The 22,754-nt window shown below is 40.8% G+C and overlaps 1 protein-coding gene across 16 annotated transcripts in view; it reads right to left on the reverse strand.

The window, feature by feature from the left end:
- The window catches only part of ripor3 (RIPOR family member 3), a 135,299-nt gene that overhangs the window by 45,183 nt on the left and 67,362 nt on the right, over positions 1–22,754 (reverse strand). For 14 of the 16 annotated variants that reach the window (XR_002196327.2, XR_002196325.2, XR_002196326.2 and 11 more), the window contains 9 exons: positions 16,623–16,775; positions 16,087–16,165; positions 15,670–15,693; positions 15,511–15,564; positions 15,243–15,371; positions 14,994–15,143; positions 14,380–14,443; positions 14,242–14,285; positions 13,963–14,088 (listed from right to left, as the gene is read on the reverse strand). Coding sequence is in view for 12 of the 16 variants with exons in the window: in XM_020044431.2 (XP_019899990.2) it covers positions 13,963–14,088; positions 14,242–14,285; positions 14,380–14,443; positions 14,994–15,143; positions 15,243–15,371; positions 15,511–15,564; positions 15,670–15,693; positions 16,087–16,165; positions 16,623–16,775 (823 nt within the window). In the remaining 4 variants the exon portion in view is untranslated. The remainder of the gene's footprint in view (positions 1–13,962; positions 14,089–14,241; positions 14,286–14,379; positions 14,444–14,993; positions 15,144–15,242; positions 15,372–15,510; positions 15,565–15,669; positions 15,694–16,086; positions 16,166–16,622; positions 16,776–22,754) is intronic. The other 2 variants (XM_020044432.2, XM_010903205.3) reach the window with 1 other exon arrangement.

Consider the following 22,754-nt stretch of genomic DNA (forward strand, 5'->3'; position numbering starts at 1 on the left):
TGGGCGTTAGTTGTTTAGGAATCTCTGGATCAGTTAGGTTGTCGACTGTGAGCGGCCTACTGTTCACAATGGCCATTGCCTCGTAGAAGAATGTCCGTAGAGAAGCGTCACACAGCATACCTGAGGAGAGTGAGAGAGTGGAACAAAGCATGTTCCTCGCTGTTCTTATTTGCCTTTCTCATACTCCTACATGGCTTGAGTGGGGAGCGTTCAAAATGTCGCACTGCTTTTGAGCCAAGAATGTAGTGAGAAGATTTCCATCCAATTGCTTGAGAGCCTCTTTCAGTTCTTTTATGGCTCCCACGAAATTAGTTCCCTGGTCACACCGTATTTGGTGTACAGCCCCGCTTAAAGCAATAAAACAACGAAGTCCGTTACTGAAAGCATCCGTTTTCATGTCATTTCAATGTGGACAGCTCGACATGAAAGGCATGTGAAAAGGAGTCCATATCGCTTGTGCTTCTTGCGTCTCTGTTTGGTGTGAAACAGGCCAAAGCAGTCCATACTGCAGTAGGTAAATGGGGGTGATGGATCTACACGTTCTCTTGGCAGGTCTGCCATTCTCTGTTCTTCAGTCGGTCTCCTGAATTTGCGACATTTGACACATTGATGCACATATGCAGCAACAGCTCGATTGATTTCTGGAATCCAAAATCCATTTGATCTTATCTCATTTATGGTGAAACCCTACTTGATGTCTGATCTGCTCATGGTAATGAGCCATTATCATGATGGTGATATGATGATCCTTGGGGATTATCACCGGGTGTTTCTGCAATGCAGGGAGAGATGCATTTTTCAACCTTCCTCCCACATTAAGGAGTCCATCTTGGTAAAAAAAAAACATCAATTTGACGCAGTTTGCTCTGAGATGAAAGTTGAGCTTCTTTGATGAGGAGCTTGGTCTCCTCTGGATAAACTTGTCTTTATAAGTCCTTTATGATAATGCTCTGTGCATCTCTCTCTCTTTCACAGAACTATGACCTGTTGACTTGTTACCTTTGACACGCCAGAGGAGACGTGCCACTGCTTGCGTGGCCTTGTACCATGAAGAAAACCTTGACAAGCCATCTGAGAGACTTACTTGCTCCCTAGTCTGTACATTCACTGTCTGAACCCAGCAGCTGTGGGCAGTTTCTTCTCCCATAGGAACTGAGGTCCTGCAAACCAATTTGATGTGAGAAGCTTGCTTGCACTTGAGCCTCTTAAGGCGAGATCAGCAGGATTTTTATCAGTAGGGACATATTTCCATTGCTCTGGAGTTGTGCTGAGACGTACCTTTTGTATTCTGTTTGACAAGAACATGTGGAAGCGACGTGCCTCGTTATTGATGTACCCCAAGACTACTTTGGAGTCAGTCCAAAAGTGCTCATCAATGTCTGTGAGACCAAGCTCCTTCTTCAGAGTATTGCTCACTACGACTGAAACAACGGCAGCTGTCAACTCTAATCTGGGCATAGTTGTGATTTTTATAGGAGCTACTCCGGATTTTGCCATAAGCAACAATGAACATTTCCATTTTCACTTAGATGTCTCAAATAGGAACATTGGCCATATCCGTGTGTGCTTGCATCAGAGAAGTGGTGAAGCTCTCTTCTCAAGATGATTCCAAAGTCACGTGGCACATAGTATATAGATTTTCTCAAAATTTGCAAGATCGCTATTCCAGCTCTCCCACGCTGGTTGTAGATCACCACGAAGGGGTTCATCCCAACTCGTGCCGTGCTCGCACATTTCTTGCATAAACTGAGGCCACCGTGGATAGAATGCCTCGACGTGTTGCTGGCTAATCTTACAGGGATATACGGATTCTAAAGGTTTAAGATTCAATGTGCCAATGGATCCCTAAAGCTCTTTCCAATGTAGAATCGTTGAAGGCAAGGTCTTTACCTCAGTGGTGCGCTCAGATGGAGGTTTACTCTCTAGCACTAATTTGTTGTTACACAGAAACTTGTGCAGTCTTAGACCACCTGTAGCACAGAGTTTCTGAGCTTCCTTTGAAAGCTGAATAGCTTCACCCGTAGTCAACATAAAAATCCTTCATGATGAACTGAGCCAAGGGGAAACAAGCTCTCATTCTCCTTGGCCAAGCGTTTCAACCCGTAATTAGCACATCCAGGTGATGATGCAGCGCCGAAAAGATGTACCTTCATGCGAAATTCTTGTAGCTCAGGGCTGAGATTTCCATCCTTCCTCCAGAGGAAACGTAGATGGTCTTTGTCAGGCTACTGCACATGGAACTGGTGAAACATCTTCTCTATCTCGCACATCAGAGCAGTGTGGTGCTGCCTGAATCTCATGAGAACACCAGTCAGATTATTAATTAGGTCTGGGCCTGTCAGCAAGTGGTCGTTTAAGCTAGTTCCCTTGTGCTAACCAGAGCAATCAAGAACAACACAGACCTTTCCTGTTTTTTTGGAATGGTAGACTCCGTGGTGGGGTATGTACCATTTTTCTCCTTCCTTTCCTTTATCGTGAATCTCCTCAGCATCACATATCCTTCACATAGTGTTCCTTGTAGGTCTCATCAATCTCTTAAGATGATTGAGCCGAACAATGGCTAGTTGCCTATTGTCAGGTAGGTAAGGTCTCTCCTTAAAGGGGAGGGGCATTTCATTAATGATCATGAGTGCTCTTGTGAATACTGTCCTCTAATATATTCAGGAAGAGAATGTCATCCTGAGAAACAGTCTTTCCGTCCTCTCTGGCATCCTTGAAGTCAGCCTTCGAGAACTTTAATAGCATCAAATGGAGTCACTAGTGGAAGCTCTTTGACAGCAACTCTGTGGCAAATGTTTGTGCTGCTGGGTGAATCAGGATGAGGTGGTGCAGATCCCAGAATACTCCACTCCAGATCTGTGCGGACTGCATAGGGCTCATTATCTCCTCCTAAGATTACCTGCTGTGGTGCCAGTGCCTTTGAGCAGTTGTATCCTATCAAAAGACCAATCTCACACTCTAGCTGTGGTGGAATTTCATCTGCTATTGCGATGAGATGATTCCAGTGCCTTACTGTATATATTGTCGCTTTTCACCGGTAGGGATGTGTTTTCGATTCACTGGTGTGCAATCTTTGCTGTAAGAACAATAAGAGTTGTTGAGGTGTAACCACGTATTCTGAGACCTGAGACTCTTTCACTGTGTACTAGTTTGTCCCTTCCAATCATGTTAGTTAACTTTAGACTTACAGGATGAGTCTTTGAATAAAGGATCCAGCTTACATACAATGGGGCAAAAAAGTATTTAGTCAGCCACCAATTGTAATTTTCATCATAGGTACACTTTAATTATGAGAGACAAAATGAGATTTTCTTTCTCCAGAAAATCACATTGTAGGATTTTTAATGAATTTATTGGTAAATTCCTCTGTAAAATAAGTATTTGGTCACCTACAAACAAGCAATATTTCTGGCTCTCACAGACCTGTAACTTCTTCTTTTAGAGGCTCATCTGTCCTCCTCTTGTTACCTGTATTAATGGCACATGTTTGAACTTATCAGTTTAAAAGACACCTGTCCACAACCTCAAACAGTCCCAAACTCCACTATGGCCAAGACCAAAGAGTTGTCAAAGGACACCAGAAACAAAATTGTAGACCTGCACCAGGCTGGGAAGACTGAATATGCAATAGGTAAGCAGCTTGGTGTGAAGAAATCAACTGTGGGAGCAATTATAAGAAAATGGAAGACATACAAGACCACTGATAATCTCCCTCAAACCGGGGCTCCAAGCAAGATCTCACCCTGTGGGGTCAAAATGATCACAAGAATGGTAAGCAAAAATCCCAGAACCACACGGGGGGACCTAGTGAATGACCTGGAGAGCTGAGACCAAAGTAACAAAGGCTACCATCAGTAACACACTACGCCGCCAGGGACTCAAATCCTGCAGTGCCAGACGTGTCCCCCTGCTTAAGCCAGTATATGTCCAGGCCTGTCTGAGGTTTGCTAGAGAGCATTTGGATGATCCAGAAGAGGATTGGGAGAATGTCATATGGTCAGATGAAACCAAAATAGAACTTTTTGGTCAAAACTCAACTCGTCGTGTTTGGAGGAGAAAGAATGCTGAGTTGCATCCAAAGAACACCATACCTACTGTGAAGCATGGGGGTGGAAACATCATGCTTTGGGGCTGTTTTTCTGCAAAGGGACCAGGACGACTGATCTGTGTAAAGGAAAGAATGAATGGGGCCATGTATCGTGATTTTGAGTGAAAGCCTCCTTCCATCAGCAAGGGCATTGAAGATGAAACGTAGCTGGGTCTTTCAGCATGACAATGATCCCAAACACACCGCCCGGGCAATGAAGGAGTGGCTTCGTAAGAAGCATTTCAAGGTCCTGGAGTGGCCTAGCCAGTAACCAGATCTCAACCCCATAGAAAATCTTTGGAGAGATTTGAAAGTCTGTGTTGCCCAGCGACAGCCCCAAAACATCATTGCTCTAGAGGAGATCTGCATGGAGGAATGGGCCAAAATACCAGCAACAGTGTGTGAAAACCTTGTGAAGACTTACAGAAAACATTTGACCTCTGTCATTGCCAACAAAGGGTATATAACAAAGTATTGAAATTAACTTTTGTTATTGACCAAATACTTACTTTCCACCATAATCATGATTTTTTTTTTCTCATTTTTGTCTCTCATTGTTGAAGTGTACCTATGATGAAAATTACAGGCCTCTCTCATCTTTTTAAGTGGGAGAACTTGCACAATTGGTGGCTGACTAAATACTTTTTTGACCCACTGTATTTGTAGATGAAAACTGAATCGCTCTGAGTGTCGAGCAGGGCGTAAACAAGCCTTTCTGTGGCAGGATTGCTAATGGAGGAAACCCATACTGGCACTATCATAGAGGTCTGGGAAGATGGGTCGTCAGAATCCAAATTAAGGGACAGTGTGGAAGCCGCTTCATCTGTAGTACCATGATTTAAGTCTGACACTGGTGTGGCTTTAGTGTAACTGTCATCATGGAGACAGGTCGGGTCTCTGCCCTTGCAGGTGTCACATGAGTGTCTATGACAGCAGTCTTTTGCAATGTGGCCTGTCTTGAGGCAACCATAACAGTTTATTTTCTTTCACATATTTTCGTCTTTCATCTAAAGACTTCTCTTTAAACTCAGGACCGATGTACAGGCGATGTTTGCTGTCTTGACAGAACATACATGGTGGTTTTAAACCTGTCTTTGAGTGCACATAGGGTTTCAACATTTGTAACTGTCTGTGTATGCAGCACACTGGATTTAGTCCTTTTGTCTTTAGGATACCGCATTTCTGTAGGTGGCTCTGAGGAGCGAAGGGCCTGAAAGGAGGTTATTGGATTACATGCAATTTCTGCTTCCATTAACATGAAGGCAACAAAATCCTGGAAGTTTGGAAATTCCAGCTTGTCTTTCATAACTTGAGTGACATGACGGTTCCATCATGCAGTTGCCCAGTCTGGTAACTTTTGTATCAGTTTCTGATTTTCTTCACAGTCATTCAAAGTGTCAAGGTCTTTGGCATGAGGTATGGCTTCTTGACATGCATGTAAGAAATCAGCGAATTTCCTTAATTCCTCAGCATCTTTGGACTGGATCTTTGGCCAGTTTGCCAGTCTTTCCCTGAATGCTCTCTGTATAATGAATGACTGACTGGCCAAAGATCCAGTCCAAAGATGACCCAAATATTGTTTCTCTGGTTAAGTCGTTTTCTGAGGCTAATGCTTTTATTTTGAAAATTCCAAAACCGGAAGTAAATGTACAGCCACAAAGGAGAAGGAAAAGGCGGTCGAACGAAGGCATACAGTAATATTGTTTAGCACCTGGCTAAACTACATACATAGTTATAGTGTGCTATGCCACCATTCATAAGCTTATTACACACATGTATCTATAATATTCAATGATTCAACCAAATTGCTGCTAGTTTACATTGTTATATATATTAATGCCATACTTGCCATATCTATAATGTTCTAGAAATAATTGCTGCTAGTTTACAGTACACTCTTTTAAACTGCTGCAGGTATCCAGTGTTATGTATAGTGTTGCTTTATTTTTTGTCTGGATATATTTTTGATTATATTTTCTTCTTAAATCTTACTACGTAGTTGTCGGGTGCCATGTCACAGTAATTTAATTATTCAGCAGGATGACGCTGTGTTGTTCAGTGCATTTGACAAATAAACGGTGAAACTTGAAACATCGTTAGGAATTCTTACTTGATATTTCGCCAATGGGAGGAGCGAATAGATTTTCCTAACAAGTGAACATATTTTTTTAAACAAGCCCAAGAAAACGCAACCCGCGACCTGTGGTTTTTTCAACGACTTAAAAAAAAAAGACCCAAGTCGAATATTATAAGCTGACTTGGCAACACTGATTAGCAACACAGGAAACAAAAACGAAACTTAGTTGACGTTTTTCCTCAATACAGAGATTTATCCCTACCCAGCAAACACATTACGTAACCACGACCAACTGAGACGTAGTGGATTGGTCATGTTGTGACATTACATTCTTACAACGTTGTGGCAAGGTTGTACGAAGGTAATTGCATGACCACATCTTCCTCATCTGCTCAGGACGTTGCAGAAATGTAATTAAATGACGTACCGACAATGTACAAACTTACGTACCAGTTTGGTAACAATCTTACGTAACTACAACTGGAAAAGTTAAATATTTCAGAGTTCAGCAGAAGAAACAACAATACACGCAATTGCTCAATTCAAATGCCATAGCCTAATCTCTCACAATACCAGATTGAAGGCATACACAAATTAACTGTGCATGCACAGAAGACATGTAGCTCGAGGGTCCCCCCATGTCTTTGCTGTACTATATGTACTGCTAAATAGTCGTGAGACGTTTACCTCAGCAATTACATTATCGCGGTGGTTGTATACTTTTGATGTGTTAAACTATATTTATGTTTTTTTACTCCAGTTTAAGATAATTCTGATTTAGTCGTGTCTGTGAGTTTTCACAAGTACTCTTCTACTCTGGTTAGCCTAATAGCTATTATAGTGCTTAAGTTTCAGCCGCTATCATAGTTTTTCAAATTGATAATTATTACTATTTAGAAATGATGTAATCATTTATGTTAACCTTTCAAACTGCAAGGTACTTTCGGTTTTTCTAATCTAGCAATATTCCAATTTAGAAATGTTTTTATTTAGTCGTGTAGCCTACACAGTGTACTGTAACGTACCTGGCTAACTAGCTACTGCAGCTAGTTAACACTACTGTATGACTACTTAACAAACATCTGCTTAGCTCGTTAAGCCGACATAATTTCTGGAGCACCGAAGGAATTTCAGGTAATCTTATTTAACTTCTTTACAAAGCAGATAGCTATTTTTCTATCTGACAAATTAGCTAAAATAGCTTTAACTCTGTAGAGCAAGCCAATTAGCGTTAACAAGCTACAGTACTATAAGTCAACTACTACTGTCACTAACTTGATTGATTGGTTGTTTTTTCCCCATCCAGGCTGAGCTTAGTTCAAGAAGTTTTTCACTTGCTGGGACAGAAATTAATACTCAAGTCGAGTTTGATTATTCAAGGTGTGACTAAGCACGCGGTAATCATCATGTTTTCAAAGTATTTCCGTTGTGTACTTTATTGCTGTAATGTGCACTAGGCTACCGAGTGGAACATTAAAATATAAATTTCCAGCGCAAGGTCATTTTTGATACGGAAGATCTGCTTAGCTGATTCGAGGAAGTACACAATTTTGTATTCATATTTTAACAAATGTTGAAATCCTTAATATGCATTCTCATTTATCGTTGCAACTTTCCTTGACTGTAAGAACAACCACAGGCCAAGCAACTGAAGTGACTGTAAACACAGATGATCATTAGAATAATGCTGTAACTATTCATCACTATTCTCTTGCAATATAACCAGCTGGATGGCAAAAACAGTGCAAGTAGTACCTCAAAGGTTATTTGAATAAAAAAATAACAATTCAGCATGAAAAAAGAGCTGAAAAGATAAGCTATTAGTGAGGAAAAGGTTTCAATTCTGGCTTTACTGGCAGAGGGATACAGTGAGCGTCAGGTTGCTTCCATCCTGAAAATTTTAAAGATGGCGGTTCATAAGAACAAGGTCAAGCAACAGACATTGGGGAAGACAAGTCTACAGACTGGCAGAGTGCAAAAACGACTGTCCACTGACCGAAATTACCGTCAACTCATTCAAATGTCACTCAACCGTAGGATGACATCAAGTGACCTACAAATAGAATGGCAAACAGCAGCTGGCGTGAAGTGCACAGTGAGGACGGTTCGAAACGGTCTCCAAGGGACAGGGCTGAATTCGTGCAAAGCTATAAAAAAAGCCCTTAATCAAGGAGAAGCAAAGAAGAGCCAGGCTGAAGTTTGCAAAATAACTTAATAATATATAAATAGCCACTGTCGTGCAAAGCATAATGCATGAAATTAATACTTTTCAGAATAACAACCAAAATTCACTTGAAATAGTTTTCAATAATTTATTAATTTAAGAGTACAAAATGGCTAGGGTGTAATGTAGGAAGATACAGGATAGTACTGTAAATATAGGGCACATTTATATTTCTTTATTTCCAAAGATAATTAGCTGTGATTTAAATTATGTGTATGTGTTTGTATATATATAAATATTCTAATTTAATTGTAGTAATCATTATTTAGTAACAGTACGCTAAACGGAGCAGGCTCCCTGAATTTGGTAGGCTAAAGGCTGATTTATGCTTCTATGTCAAACGCGTCTGCGTAGGATCCGCGGACACCGCAGAGAGCCGCACAGGTCCGCACAGCCAGGCCGCATAGGCTACCCGCACCTGCTCAAAAATCAAAAAGCGTGTAGCTACGCGTACGTGAACCGCAGAGCCGCACAAACGATGATTGGAATGGCGGAGGGAGGGTTTTACGCAGAGTACGGAATTCTGGGCAAATTTGACTTCCTGTAGCAACGAAGATGAGATGCAAGAGGAAAAAAAGTAGCACAGTTTTATATAATGCTTTCTTGGCTGTCCGGGCACAGTGAAACCAACTTCAATTTTGGTGAGGACACAAACGGGTTATGTTAAGTTTTTCAAATTGGCAAATTCAGTGTTGATTACTTCTACTACAAAGTTGACTAACTGGCCAGTAAAGTTTAACGATTTGTATTAGCAACACAGGAAACAAAAACAAAACTTCATCATCATCGTCATCTTCCGCTTATCCGGGGCCAGGTCGCGGGGGCAGCAGTCTAAGCAGAGATGCCTAGACTTCCCTCTCCCTAGACACTTCCTCCAGCTCTTACGGGGGGACACTGAGGTGTTCCCAGGCCAGCCGGGAGACATAGTCCCTCCAGCGTGTCCTAGGTCTTCCCCGGGGTCTCCTCCTGGTGGGACAGGCCCGGAACACCTTCCCAGGAAGGCGTTCCGGAGCCATCCGAAACAGATGCCCAAGCCACCTCAGCTGACCCCTCTCAATGTGGAGGAGCAGCGGCTCTACTCTGAGCTCCTCCTGGGTGACCGAGCTTCTCACCCTATCTCTTAGGGATCGCCCAGCCACCCTGCGGAGAAAGCTCATTTCGGCCGCCTGTATCCGGGATCTTGTCCTTTCGGTCATGGCCCAAACGAAACTTAGTTACATTTGAGTTATCCCTATGGACTGGGAGTAAAACGAAAATTATAGTCACGTTGTCGGAGAAACTAAACTGCATCCTAAACTGCAAGAACTGAAAGTGTATACTCCAGTGATTCTGTTGCATTCTTTTTACATGTACCAGTCGTTTGTTATGCAGGGCTGCGTTAATTAGCCAACTACTCAGTTAAATGTAGTTAGATATAGCTATCAATATTGCTGCCACAATTGTATCTGTAGAAACAGACGTTTTATGTAAAGCAGGATTGGCTAGCTAACTATAATAGTACTATTTAGCCAAGCTTTAATTAGGTAAAGCAAGTTTGGCTAGCTCACACTAATAGTACTATTTTGCCATGCTAGCTAGTTGTTCATCCAACATTAAATGCAAAGTAAATAGGTCGGTTTTCGATGTGATTTTTCTTCAGATGAGTAAATAGTTTTAGCCGAAAGGGAGAGGGGGAGTAACTTTAGTTTAAAGTTCAATTAAATTATGTATTTAGGAGAGAGTAGACCACAGTGGAACTAAGTTTAAAGTTACTTGAAAACAGACATGCCTGTTTATTTTCAGTAGTCATGAACAACAAGCTTTATGTTATGCCCCTCTTCCCCCTTCAGGTTGTGTAGCCCTGTTGAAAAGTAACATATGTTCTAATTGCAGATGGAGTACAGCAGCAGCTCATCAATCCTACAGTCACCTGAAACTGACCTGGACTCAAATGTACCTTCACCAGCTGCATTAGTTGCCCACTAGGCTGAGAACAGACCATCATTAGAACCTGTCCGTCTAATTATCAAAGACCTGTCCACCAAAAACAACCGAGGAGTGTCTCTCTAGGTACATCCTGCCTCGACTCCTCTTCATCCTCCTAGAGAACACTAAAGAATATTTAGTAAGAACGATGACCTGACAGCTCGACTTAACCTTCTGGATCAGCGCAGAAAAGAGAGGGAAAGAGAAACATGCCATGCTCACTTTAGTTTGATGACGATATAGCAAGATTTTGTCACACCATAGGTGACCTGATCCGCAAACTGCCACAACATAAATAAGGTCTAGCCAAGTTCAAAATTCATCAGCTTTTATTTGAGATGGCGAAAGTGCTGAAGACAATGTTTGAATACCCACCCCAATATTGGTTAAAGTAATATTTCTCCAAAGTGACTAACATTTGTGATTTGAGTGATAATAATTAGCACATGTAATGAATGTTGACCTTTTGAGTTATTTGATTCAATATTGTTTAATTTTATTTATATTATTTTATTTAAAATGCAGAGAGTGCCCATTTGAACAAAATACTTGAGTGCACTTTCTTTGCATTTTAAACAATACGTTCTAAGTAGTCTGCTCTTTCCACGGTTTGCAATACCTTGTTACACTTACAAATACATACAAATATTTGACAAAATAAATAGGTTTTCTTTAAATGTGTATGTCAATAATTCACTGAGAGTTCAGCAGGCCAGCCCTAAGCACTGTATCCTGCCATGGCACATGAAAAATCTCATCAGGTCATTGAGGACTCCAGGAGCCTGAGAGGCCCTTCCTGTGTCAGCCAAGGTGCCTCCCTCTGTGACCTGTCTTCTCCACTCTCCATTGTTCAAAAGATCTCTGTGAAACTAGGTGAAACTAGGTGGTATATACTTTGTTGCAGGTGCGTTGGCAGCATCTGTATAGGCCAGGTAGTTGTGCAGTGCATCACAGGCCTTCACAACATGTGTACATTTGTCTGGTAGGAATTCCAACGGTCTGCCTCAAATTCTCCACCTTGCGACCATCATACCAAATGAGTTCTCATTCAAACATCTGGTCTGTGAATGTTGATAGTTGCAGATCCTCTTGCTTTTTTCCAGATTGGCACCTGGTAAAGCAGAACATTGAAATTTAAAATAACATAACACAAAAAACCCAATTACTTTAACTGAATTTTGTTGTGCTTTACTTGTACTATTTAATGATAAAGATGAATTTAATCTTAGATTCAACTTTGTCATTGAAAAAGTACAGTACAACAAAATGCAGTTCACGTCTAACCAGAAGTGCAAATAGAGGGCAAAATATAAGTATTAAGTATATGTATGTATAGATGTGCAATTAATGCAAATGCATTACATATGGCAATTCTAAATGTAAGGCAGAACATTTACAAGTATACATTTATAATTAATGTAACATTTTGTCTGCTTATGACTTAACCCTCCAAATATTTTCAAAATACCAATAAACCATAGCTTACTTTGAAAGGGCTTCAACAGACTTACATGCAATGGAAAAACAGCATCTCCAACAACAACATGGGGATGGTGATTCCCGGGAAGGTTTGCAGGTGGAGGGATAGCAATTGTCCCCAGAAGCAGGTTTGCGTAAAGTTGGTGGCTTGATGTGTAATAAAGGGTTCCAAGTGATGCAGAAGATTGTTGAAACGATTAGCCAACTTCCTACATTTTTTTAAATACACCTCTTCATCCATCTTACGAATCAGCTGAACAAGCACACTGTATTCTCCCTCATCTGCTCGAGACATATGCAAAGGCCTTGTTGACAACCTCCTTTTTGCGTCTTCTCTCTTTCCTTATAATTAACTGTATACAAATCAGTTCCAACTCATTGTCCTTCTCCCCGTCCTCAATTCATTTTATACGCTCTCTCAAACTCGCCATTCCAGAAATATATTGTTTAAGTCTTCCCAGATCTATCCAGATAGCTATTATATTGTTTACCAACTGTACAGATACTTCTTCTGTGAAGATTCCCTGCTCTACAAGCGAAAAAACTAACATTTTGCGCGTCAGCGCCGCATAGTGCAAAGAAATGTAATGGCTATCTACACAACAAGGCCGCAATACTAGAAATGCTGAGCACGTCTCCGTACACCCGCACAAGACATTAACAACGCAGATCCGCAGAACCATAAACCAAGCTTCAGACGAGGATTCTGACTGTTTAAAATACATTTTAATTGGAAGGGGATGTTTGTATTGTATAATTGTGGTGTTTTTTGTCTCTTCAAATGAAAACACATTAAGTGACCCCATGCTGACTATTCTACCTGTTGTTCTTTACATAGCTAGTAGCCTACATTGGGTTATGTCTTTCCATTTTGAGCTCTGGTAATCCAGATTTGGTAATCTTGAAAAGTTTGTATCTGGATCAGGGTAATCTAATCCAATGTTGCCTTGAAAAACTGGAACAAAATTAGGAAACAGCAGAGATGCTGGATTGCAAAACATGGGATTTACAAATCCGGATCATTCTGATCCAAATAAAAACATTCGAACAAACGGGCACTGGGCAATAAAATAGTTTTTATCTGCAGACCAGATGGAAGAGTGCCCCCTACTGGCCCTCCAAAAACACTTGGAGGTGAGACCTCCAGGGTCTGCAGATAAAAACTAGGACCTACATAGTGCAACTGGCAGTTGGATGCAAGTTTCCACGGTGTTCTTAATGTCATTCTCCATCTTTGTCATTCAAAGCCATTTTACTTTTGTTTTTTAAGTTGTTTTATCACACATTTCAAGGATACTGTTTTCCCCTTCAAAGATGATATATAACTTAATTCACACAATGCCAGCCTGTCTCTAAACACAAAGGACAAGAATTAGCGTGTCATCACAGTGCACATGGCCAACCCTGACAAAATATGACGTTTACACAGGTGTGTGGGTGGCTGGCTTGCACCTACAGAGCATTTTAATTGTAATTTGTGATGATGACCGCCAGTATCCACAGGGAAAATCAATTTCTTCCAACTTTTGAACACTTTAGTGATGACCCTTACAGCTCCAGAAAAAAGTAAGAGATCACTGCACCTTTTTCTATCCTTTCTAAAAAAGTTAAAAAGGAAAGTTTTGAGTGAGGAACAGAAGCGTTCAATTTGCAGTGGTCTCTTAATTTTAACTTTTCTGTTCCTCACTCAAAACCTTCCTTTCAGACTTTTTTGGAAAGAAAAGAAAAAGGTGCAGTGGTCTCTTAATTCTTTCCGGAGCTGTATATGTTGCTTTAGTTTGTAGGAATGTAAGTGTAATTACACCATTCTAGTCTATCCATTCTTTAGTGACACGGTTCCTGGACAAATATTAAAGTGATGCTAGAATGATTTTATATGCATTATTTAAATGTATTTTCCCCATGCATCATCTGAACTAGAAATCATGTTGCAGGAACCCATGCAGCCACAGGTTTGGTATAATTCAGTGCCAAAGTAAGCCAAAACGGGTCCCCAATTTGTGTGGGCTGTATACTGTGTACAAATTATCTATTTTAAGTGATATGTTCAACCCTATTTCCTGCAGTTTGTATAATATATTACAAATTCAATGTTAAATGTGTTTCTGGGAATCTCTCCAAAAAGCTAACCTTTATGTCAAAGTTCTCATGGATGTGAGGTAGAAAGACCATCTCCTCCACATCCCACGACTGCTTGTCATCCGTCTGAATTTTGCCCCGGATCTTCCACCTTTGCCTCCCCAAACGGATTACAACCTGGACAGAAATATATCAAAAGTATGTCTCTAGAAAAGAGGGTGTCATTCTAGATGCAAAATATTTTTTTCCTCAGTTGCATTTTAAACTTCATTTGTGGTTCCTCAGAGTACTTTTCACTGGGGATTTTTATTTTATTTATAAAAAGCTCACCTCGTATTGGTCTCCTGGGCATAGTCGAGCGAAGCCAATCAGTCCTGTTAAGTATTATTCAGATAGAGATTGATGCTTGATGTACAAAATTTTTTGTATTTCATTTCATCGGAATAACCAAGGTGAAACATGTTTTACCTTTCATTTTGATGCAAAGCTCTCCCAAGAGAATCTCCAACTCCCCCTCCAAGATACACATATCCTGAAAAGTATGTGTTGTTTATAAACAACAGTAGATTTCTGCTTTTGTTCACTTTCTCCAATTAACATTGATCTAAATGAACCTATAGCTGTTTTCTGTTTATTCCTAGATTCATAATGTATAAGGTTTTTAAGATGGTTTTAGTTTGTAATCATTGAAATAATAACTAATCGTTTATGAACTATTCAGAAATCCTTTAAAGTTCACTTTAATATTTGTAACAGATAGTATAACATTTTAGTGGTTGTGTTCAAAACCCATGACAAGAGAAGAAGGATGAGAGATTCCTGGTCCATCTGTGAGCCATACCTCTGAACTGTCAGTGGTAAATGGTGTTATACAAGCTCACGTGTGACCCATACATTCACTCTGCCAATGGTACTCTGCCATATAGTGTGTATTTGAGCCATGGAATATGAAGAGAAACGGGCTGTCAGGCTCCAACCAGTGACCAGTGACAGACAGGCCAGAAACAGCAGGCGCACATTTGACCACTGCTTTTTTGGTTGTTTGTTTATGTGTGGCACTCAACCGTGTGTGACCACATTACCTCCAGGCTGTGGCGATGGTTACGGCTGAGTTCCAGCAGGCTCTCCCTGGAGGCTCGTGATGAGGGCAGTAGAGAGAAGGCCTTCTTCATGTTCAATGCCCCTTGACACAGACGCCACTGGATGCAATAAGCCTCGTACAGCTCCTCCACCTGGAAATCACACGCTGCTATGTAAATCAATGTAAATATACGTCCATTTTGTCTACTTCTGTCTCTCAAATATGCTGTTAAGGCTGGTGTTTTTCTCACATGGTGTTTTTCTTCCCAGTACATTGTTGCAAATTTACTGTTGAAACCCCCCCAGGAATTAATTGTGGCTCCCCATAGTCCCACGTAGAGGCCACAGAATTGTGGTCTAGCGTTTAGTGTTGCTGACCCCTGGAATGGATTTATAACAGGGATAGCATAGATTTGAATCCAACCCATCGCACTTCTGTAGTCATCACACCTTACATACGTACCATCCTTCCATTCAATAAAATGCCGTACACCAAGGTAATGTTATAGAAGTTGATACCTTGCTGATTTGGAACTCCAGTCTTCGTATATATCTCTCCAAAGCTCGGATCTCCTGTCATCACAAAATCACGTGGTACATTTCATGAATTCTTATGACAACTTACTAATTTTACGATTCCAAAAAGTACACGAGAGCTGGCAAAAACTGTGAACTCACCTTTTCCAAATCATACAGAAACGCCTGAAAACAAAGGAATGTATAGGTTTTTATCTTGGATATCTGTATATTTTATGAACTTGAAACCAGAGACTCTCTCTGAGATGTTTTGCCTTGGTTCCTGCTCTCTCCTTGCCTCTCTCTCTAAAGATCCAAATATTCTGCTTCGTTGTCATGGGTTTTGAGGAGGCATGGAGAGACAAGTTGAGGCAAAACCTTACAAAAGCCTAAATTGTTTTGTGTCTGAACTGTGTATTAGTGGAGCATCGAGAATGGTGAACTTTGGAGACAGGAAAACACAACTTTATTTTCCATGAGCACAGCCTTCTAGCTAGTGATTTTAGCCCACCCTTCTAGTTAGTGCAATGAGCACACATTTATCATGTCCTTATCCAGCCTCCACTGCTGTGTACTCACCAGTCTGGAGTTCCTCTTGGTGTCTCTCTGCTGGGAGGATAGAAAGTCCATTTCAGCCTGATGGCCATCCAGATATTCCCTGCCAACAAAGTTCAGGGTCAACCGCCTATCACTGTACACTATGCTTGGTAGTATAGTAGTATAGTATGAGACTTCTGAATGAACAAAAGCACAGATTGACTCATGTAATTTGATTGTTTTAACCACAGAATGAGTATAAACATATATTCCCTTGAGTGTGTTCCCCTACCAATGAAAGGTAAAAGCTTCAGATTGGTAACTAGAGAAACCACCCTCTCTTTTAATTTATTCATTGATATACATTCTTTCAAAGTGCAGGAATACAGAGTCACTGAAAAATCAAAATGTGTCACTGTACCCCAGTATTTTGGGGTATTGTATGCTTCATTGAGAGAGCAGAGAAAGAGAAAGTGAAATACCATTGGGCAAAAATCCCATACTTAATGAAGTGGTGTGTACCAGAGGCTGAGACCCTGATTGCTTCACCACCCTACGTCACTGGAGCTGCTACTTACTTGAGGCCTTTCCGTAAGGCTTGGAAGATCTGGTTCACCTGCTCTGGTTGCTGTCCCCAGATACTTGCCCCCATTCGAGTTGGAGAAGGATGCATCCTGGGAGATTTCCTCAAAACTGTCTTCGACCTAAAAGAGTTACGCACTGAGGAAACCCTGTATGGAAAGAAAGATGAAGAAGCCAAGAATTTACACAGAGCAATGGTTGCATCTCAATTGGGACATTATTCTCTATAAAGCCCTATTGGCGCTGGTTTAAAGTAATGCACTCAATAGAGAATAGGGTTCCAGTTGGGACATGCTGTTCTCTTTGGGTCTTTATGAGTTACTTATGATGTCAAATATGTGATGTACAGTATGTGCATGTATTTACCCCCTTTTTCCTCAATTTAGTTTCCCCAATTTCCCTGTATCCCCAATTTTGTGATATGCAATTTGAGGACTGCTTCACTGCAGTAACTGCGCCCCCCTGGGCATTAGATGTGGCGATATGTGTCTACCAAATAACAAATGAATGCTATTCTGGTTCATATCATATTATCAAAATGACAACAAGGAGTTCCTAAAGTGCGATGAGGCAAGGCAACTATATTTCATTAACTACTGAATCACCCTCCACGGGTCCCCTATGCGCATGTATTTCAAAGCGTAGTTTACACAACCTGATAGGTTCAGTTTTGTTCTGGTTGGTTTTTGCCTTTGTTTTTGAATGTAACCTGTTCTTTTGTCATCATTGTTTACACCTGTGTCTTGTTAGCTCCCTATTTAGTCTGCCCAGTTCTGTTCAGGCCTTTGTTGAATTATTGTGTGTTTTGTCTGCTGTTGTGGGGTTCTACATGCCTGCCTTGTTCCTGATGTGTTTTTTTATGTTGCCAGTGCACGTTTGACATTAAACCCGTCACGGTCTTATAGCACTTCGCGTTGTGTCCTGTCCACAAAACATTACACAACCTGGTTTACACAATCAACATACATGCACTGTGGCTTGGATGTTTTTGAACTGTGACAGTGATGGTCATTATTTTTGTATAAAATATTAAAGTCAAAATATCCTTATCTAAACACCTTTTCAGACTGGAAATGCCACGTCTTGGTTTAAAGATTTAATAGAAAAACTCTGCACCAGAGAAATTAATATTATTACCCCATCCTACATTATTTACCCATCCTTTTTTTTATTTGTTGCTAGTTTACATTGTTATTTATATTATTGCTTTACTTGCTATACAGTTCTGCTCAAAAGTTTGCATACCCTTGGAGAATTGGTAACATGTGTACAATTTGTAAAGAAAACATGAGTGAGCAGGCAAAACACATCTTTTATTTCTTATGGGATTCACATTCAATTGTAGGTCATAATAGAATGGCACAATCATAAAAGCTGCGAGAAGCTGTGAGGCGTGTTAAGGTGTTGTTGGGCATATTGTAACCGGGCTTTTTTGTGGCATTGGTGCAGTAAAAGCTTCTTTGTGGCAACTCGACCATGCAGCTCATTTTGTTTAAGTATCGTCATATTGTGCTCCTTGAAACAACCTCACCATCTTTTTCCAGAGAAGCCTGTAATTCTCCTGAGGTTGCCTGTGGGTTTTTCTTTGTATCCCGAACAATTCTTCTGTCAGTTTTGGCTGAAATCTTTCTTGGTCTACCTGACCTTGGCTTGGTATCAAGCGATCCCCAAATGTTACACTTCTTTATAAGTGATGGAACAGTACTGACTGGCATTTGCAAGGCTTTGGATATCTTTTTATATCCTTTTCCATCTTTATAAAGTTCCATTACCTTATTACGCAGGTCTTTTGACAGTTCTTTTCTGCTCCCCGTGGCTCAGTATCTAGCCTGCACTGTGCATCCATGCGGGAGCTAACAAACTCATTGACTATTTATACACAGACACTAATTGCAATTTAAAAAGCCACAGGTGTGGGAAATTCACCTTTATATTGCCATTTTCACCTGTGTGTGTCACCTTGTTTGTCTGTAACAAGGCCAAACATTCAAGGGTATGTAAACTTTTGATCAGGGCCATTTGGGTGATTTCTGTTATCATTATGATTTTAAAAGGAGCCAAACAACTGTGTGATAATAAATTGCTTCATATGATCACTATCCTTAAATAAAATGTTTGCATGGTCAGTCATATTTTCAAAATCAATGCCCAAATCTCACAATTTCTGCCAGGGTTTTCAAATTCATGAGCACAACTGTATCTTTAATATTCAATACTTCTACCCATATTGTTCATATTCCCCATCCTACTCCTTTTAACAATAATAAGCTAGCAGCAATTCTATGTATATTATTGCAATTTATTTGCTATATTTTTGCTTTACATATTTCTTAATTTTTACTACGTAGATGTTGTGTGCCATGTCACAAGAATTTCATTGTGCAAGATTGACGCTGTTATTCAGTGCATTTGATAAGTAAATGCATAAAATGTATATTAATGAAAGTGGTTTATTTAATAAAAACTAAAATGTCATGTGTGTAAAATAATGTGAACCCTTCCTTCGATAGCTGGTGGCATCTCAATTAGCAGTGACAACTTGAAGTAAACGTCTCCTATAGTCAGGCATCGTAAATGAGGAGAAAGAACAGAGGAGTATCTTAAAGGAGTCTTTAATAGAAACCCAACAGTAAAGGTCACATAGAAAACAACAAAAACACGGAAGCCTGACTTCGCTCCAAAGGAGACAATCACACACAAAGACAAGGGGAGAAGAGGGAATATACACTCACCTAAAGGATTATTAGGAACACCATACTAATACTGTGTTTGACCCTTCAGAACTGCCTTAATTCTAGGTGGCATTGATTCAACAAGGTGCTGAAAGCATTCTTTAGAAATGTTGGACCATATTGATAGGATAGCATCTTGCAGTTGATGGAGATTTGTGGGATGCACATCCCGTTCCACCACATCCCAAAGATGCTCTATTGGGTTGAGATCTGGTGACTGAAAACATCCCCCACACCATTACACCACCACCACCAGCCTGCACAGTGGTAACAAGGCATGATGGATCCATGTTCTAAATGCATTGAAGCAACTGCCATGTGATTGGTTGATTAGATAATTGCATTAATGTGAAATTGAACAGGTGTTCCTAATAATCCTTTAGGTGAGTGTATATATGGCTAGGATGGTGACTTGATGGGAAGCAGGTGTGTGTGATAAAGGAGACAGGTGTGAGGGAGGAACTGGGCGGTGGTCGCAAAAGGCCAGTGACGTTGAACACTGAAGCCTGGGGGGGGTGGGCTGACATCTTTTTGGAGTGATTTTTGCCCAGTCCTCCTTTACAGAACTCAGCCAAGCGAGTGAGGTTTGAGGTGTGTGTGGCATATACTGCCCGCTTCAGGTCCTGCTAAAGCATCTCAATTAGATTGAAGTCAGGACTTTGACTTGGCTGATCCAAAACACAAATCTTCTTTTTCCAGAGTCATTCTTTGGTAGATTTGCTAGAAAGCTTTCGGTTATTGTCTTGTTGGAAGACCTATTTTTCGACCCAGGTTTAGCTCCTTGACTGATGGCCTGATTTTCTGTTCAAGAATCTCCTGGTATTCATGGTTCCCTTAATGTTGTTCAGTCAATCAGGTCCAGAGAAGAAAATGCAGCCCCAGATCTTGACACTTCCATCACCATGCATGATGTTTTGGCATTAGGTTATTTTGTTTTCATCAGACATAGTAACTTTGATTTGGACCAAAGAGGTCAATCTGTTCAGAGAATGGAGTTCCAGAAACCTTCAGGTTTGTCCAGGTTAGGGATGGAACGATAGATGATTTTAGCGATGGAAAATACTCACGATTATGAAACCACTACACTAAACCTCTCCACTTCTCACTATATGCAAATACCTGTCCATTACATTACCACGGAAAATAAGCAGTTGAAATAATGTTGAGCTCAAACAAACCAATGATATCCTAGAAGACAAGCAGCTACGATGAATGCAGAAAAACATTAAATAGGATATACATTACACACATATCTCCTTTGATTTTCTAATTATAATTGTAAGAAGTTAATGTTTCATATAGGATCTGTCTCAATCATTGTGAAAGCTTTCACCAGTCTATCTAAATTACATTCAGTATAAGCCTAGAATAACATGTTCCAATTGAAACAGTTATGTGGTTTTCATTACTGTCCACATGCTTCCTACCTATAACGCTCAGAGACAGTACAACCTTTGAGTAATAACAAGATGTTCCAGTATGCAATAACAACTAGAGATAACCAAGAGGAAAAGGACATGTGTGTTATGACTACTGAACGCTGTGCTTCTAAATAAAAACGAGTCCACCCATGGAGAAGTGTGAGTTGCTGAGTTGAATCCTACTGTCAGGCTCGTTCCTGGCTCAGTTGAGATCAATGGCTCTCTCCCTTCTGCAGAAGTGACTTCTAAAACGTCTTTCTGACTCTTGGTGTGGTTCTTTCTCATTAGACAAATTAGACTATATAGAAGTTTGGTGAACTGAACCCAACAATAATTTATTTTATATTGTAGGCAAATTGTTTCCTACTTTCCTACTGAAATAGAAGGCAAATATACTGAACAAAATTATAAACGCAACACTTTTGTTTTTGCCCCCATTCATCATGAGCTGAACTAAAAAATCTAAGACTTTCTCAATGTACACAAAAGGCCAATTTCTCTCAAATATTGTTCACAAATCTGTCTAAATCTGTGTTAGTGAGCACTTCTCCTTTGCCAAGGGAATCCATCCACCTCACAGGTGTGGCATATCAAGATGTTGATTAGACAGCATGATTATTGCACATGTGTGACTTAGGCTGGCCACAATAAAAGGCCACTCTAAAATGTGCAGTTTCACTGTATTGGAGGGGTCCGGGGGGGGGGGGGGTCCGAAAAACAGTCTGTATCTGGTGTGACCACCATTTGCCTCACGAAGGGCAACACATCTCCTTCGCATAGAGTTGATCAGGTTGTTGATTGTGGCCTGTGGAATGTTGGTCCACTCCTCTTCAATGGCTGTGTGAAGTTGCTGGATATTGGCAGGATCTGGAACACACTGTCGTATAAGCCAATCCAGAGCATGTCTGGTGAGTATGCTGGCCATGCAAGAACTGGGATGTTTTCAGCTTCCAGGAATTGTGTACAGATCCTTGCAACATGGGGCCATGCATTATCATGCTGCAACATGAGGTGATGGTTGTGGATGAATGGCACTACAATGGGCCTCAGGATCTCATCACGGTATCTCTGTGCATTCAAAATGCCATCAATAAAATGCATGTGTGTTTGTTGTCCATAACACACGCCTGTCCATACCATAACCCCACCGCCACCTTGGGCCTCTAGATCCACAACGTTGACATCAGCAAACCGCTCACCCACAAGACACCATACACGCTGTCTGCCATCTGCCCTGTACAGTGAAAACCGGGATTCATTCGTGAAGAGAACACCTTTCCGAAGTGCCAGACGCCATCAAATGTGAGCATTTGCCCACTAAAGTCGGTTACAACGACGAACTGCAGTCAGGTCGAGACCCTGATGAGGACAACGAGCATTCAGATGAGTTTCCCTGAGAAGGTGTCTGACAGTTTGTGCAGAAATTCTTTGGTTATGCAAACCGATTGTTGCAGCAGCTGTCCATGTGGATGGTCTCAGATGATCTTGGTCAAGATACTGGATGTGGAGGTCCTGGGCTGGTGTGGTTACACGTGGTCTGTGGTTGTGAGGCTGGTTGGATGTACTTGCAAATTCTCTGAAATGCCTTTGGAGACGGCTTATGGTAGAGAAATGAACATTCAATTCATGGGCAACAGCTCTGGTGGACCTTCTTGCAGTCAGCATGCCAATTGCACGCTTCCTCAAAACTTGCGACATCTGTGGGATTGTGCTGTGTGATGGAATTGCACATTTTAGAGTGGCCTTTTATTGTGGCCAGCCTAAAGGCACACCTGTGCAATAATCATTCTGTCTAATCAGCATCTTGATATGCCACACCTGTGAGGTGGATGGATTATCTCGGCAAAGGAGAAGTGCACACTAACAGATTTTGACAGATTTGTGAAAAATATTTGAGAGAAATAGGCTCTTTGAGTTCAGCTTATGCTAAATGGGGGGAAAAACAAAATTGTTGTATTTATATTTTTGATCAGTG

This window comes from Esox lucius, chromosome 17, assembly GCF_011004845.1.
Source record: "Esox lucius isolate fEsoLuc1 chromosome 17, fEsoLuc1.pri, whole genome shotgun sequence".
Lineage (NCBI taxonomy): Eukaryota > Metazoa > Chordata > Actinopteri > Esociformes > Esocidae > Esox > Esox lucius.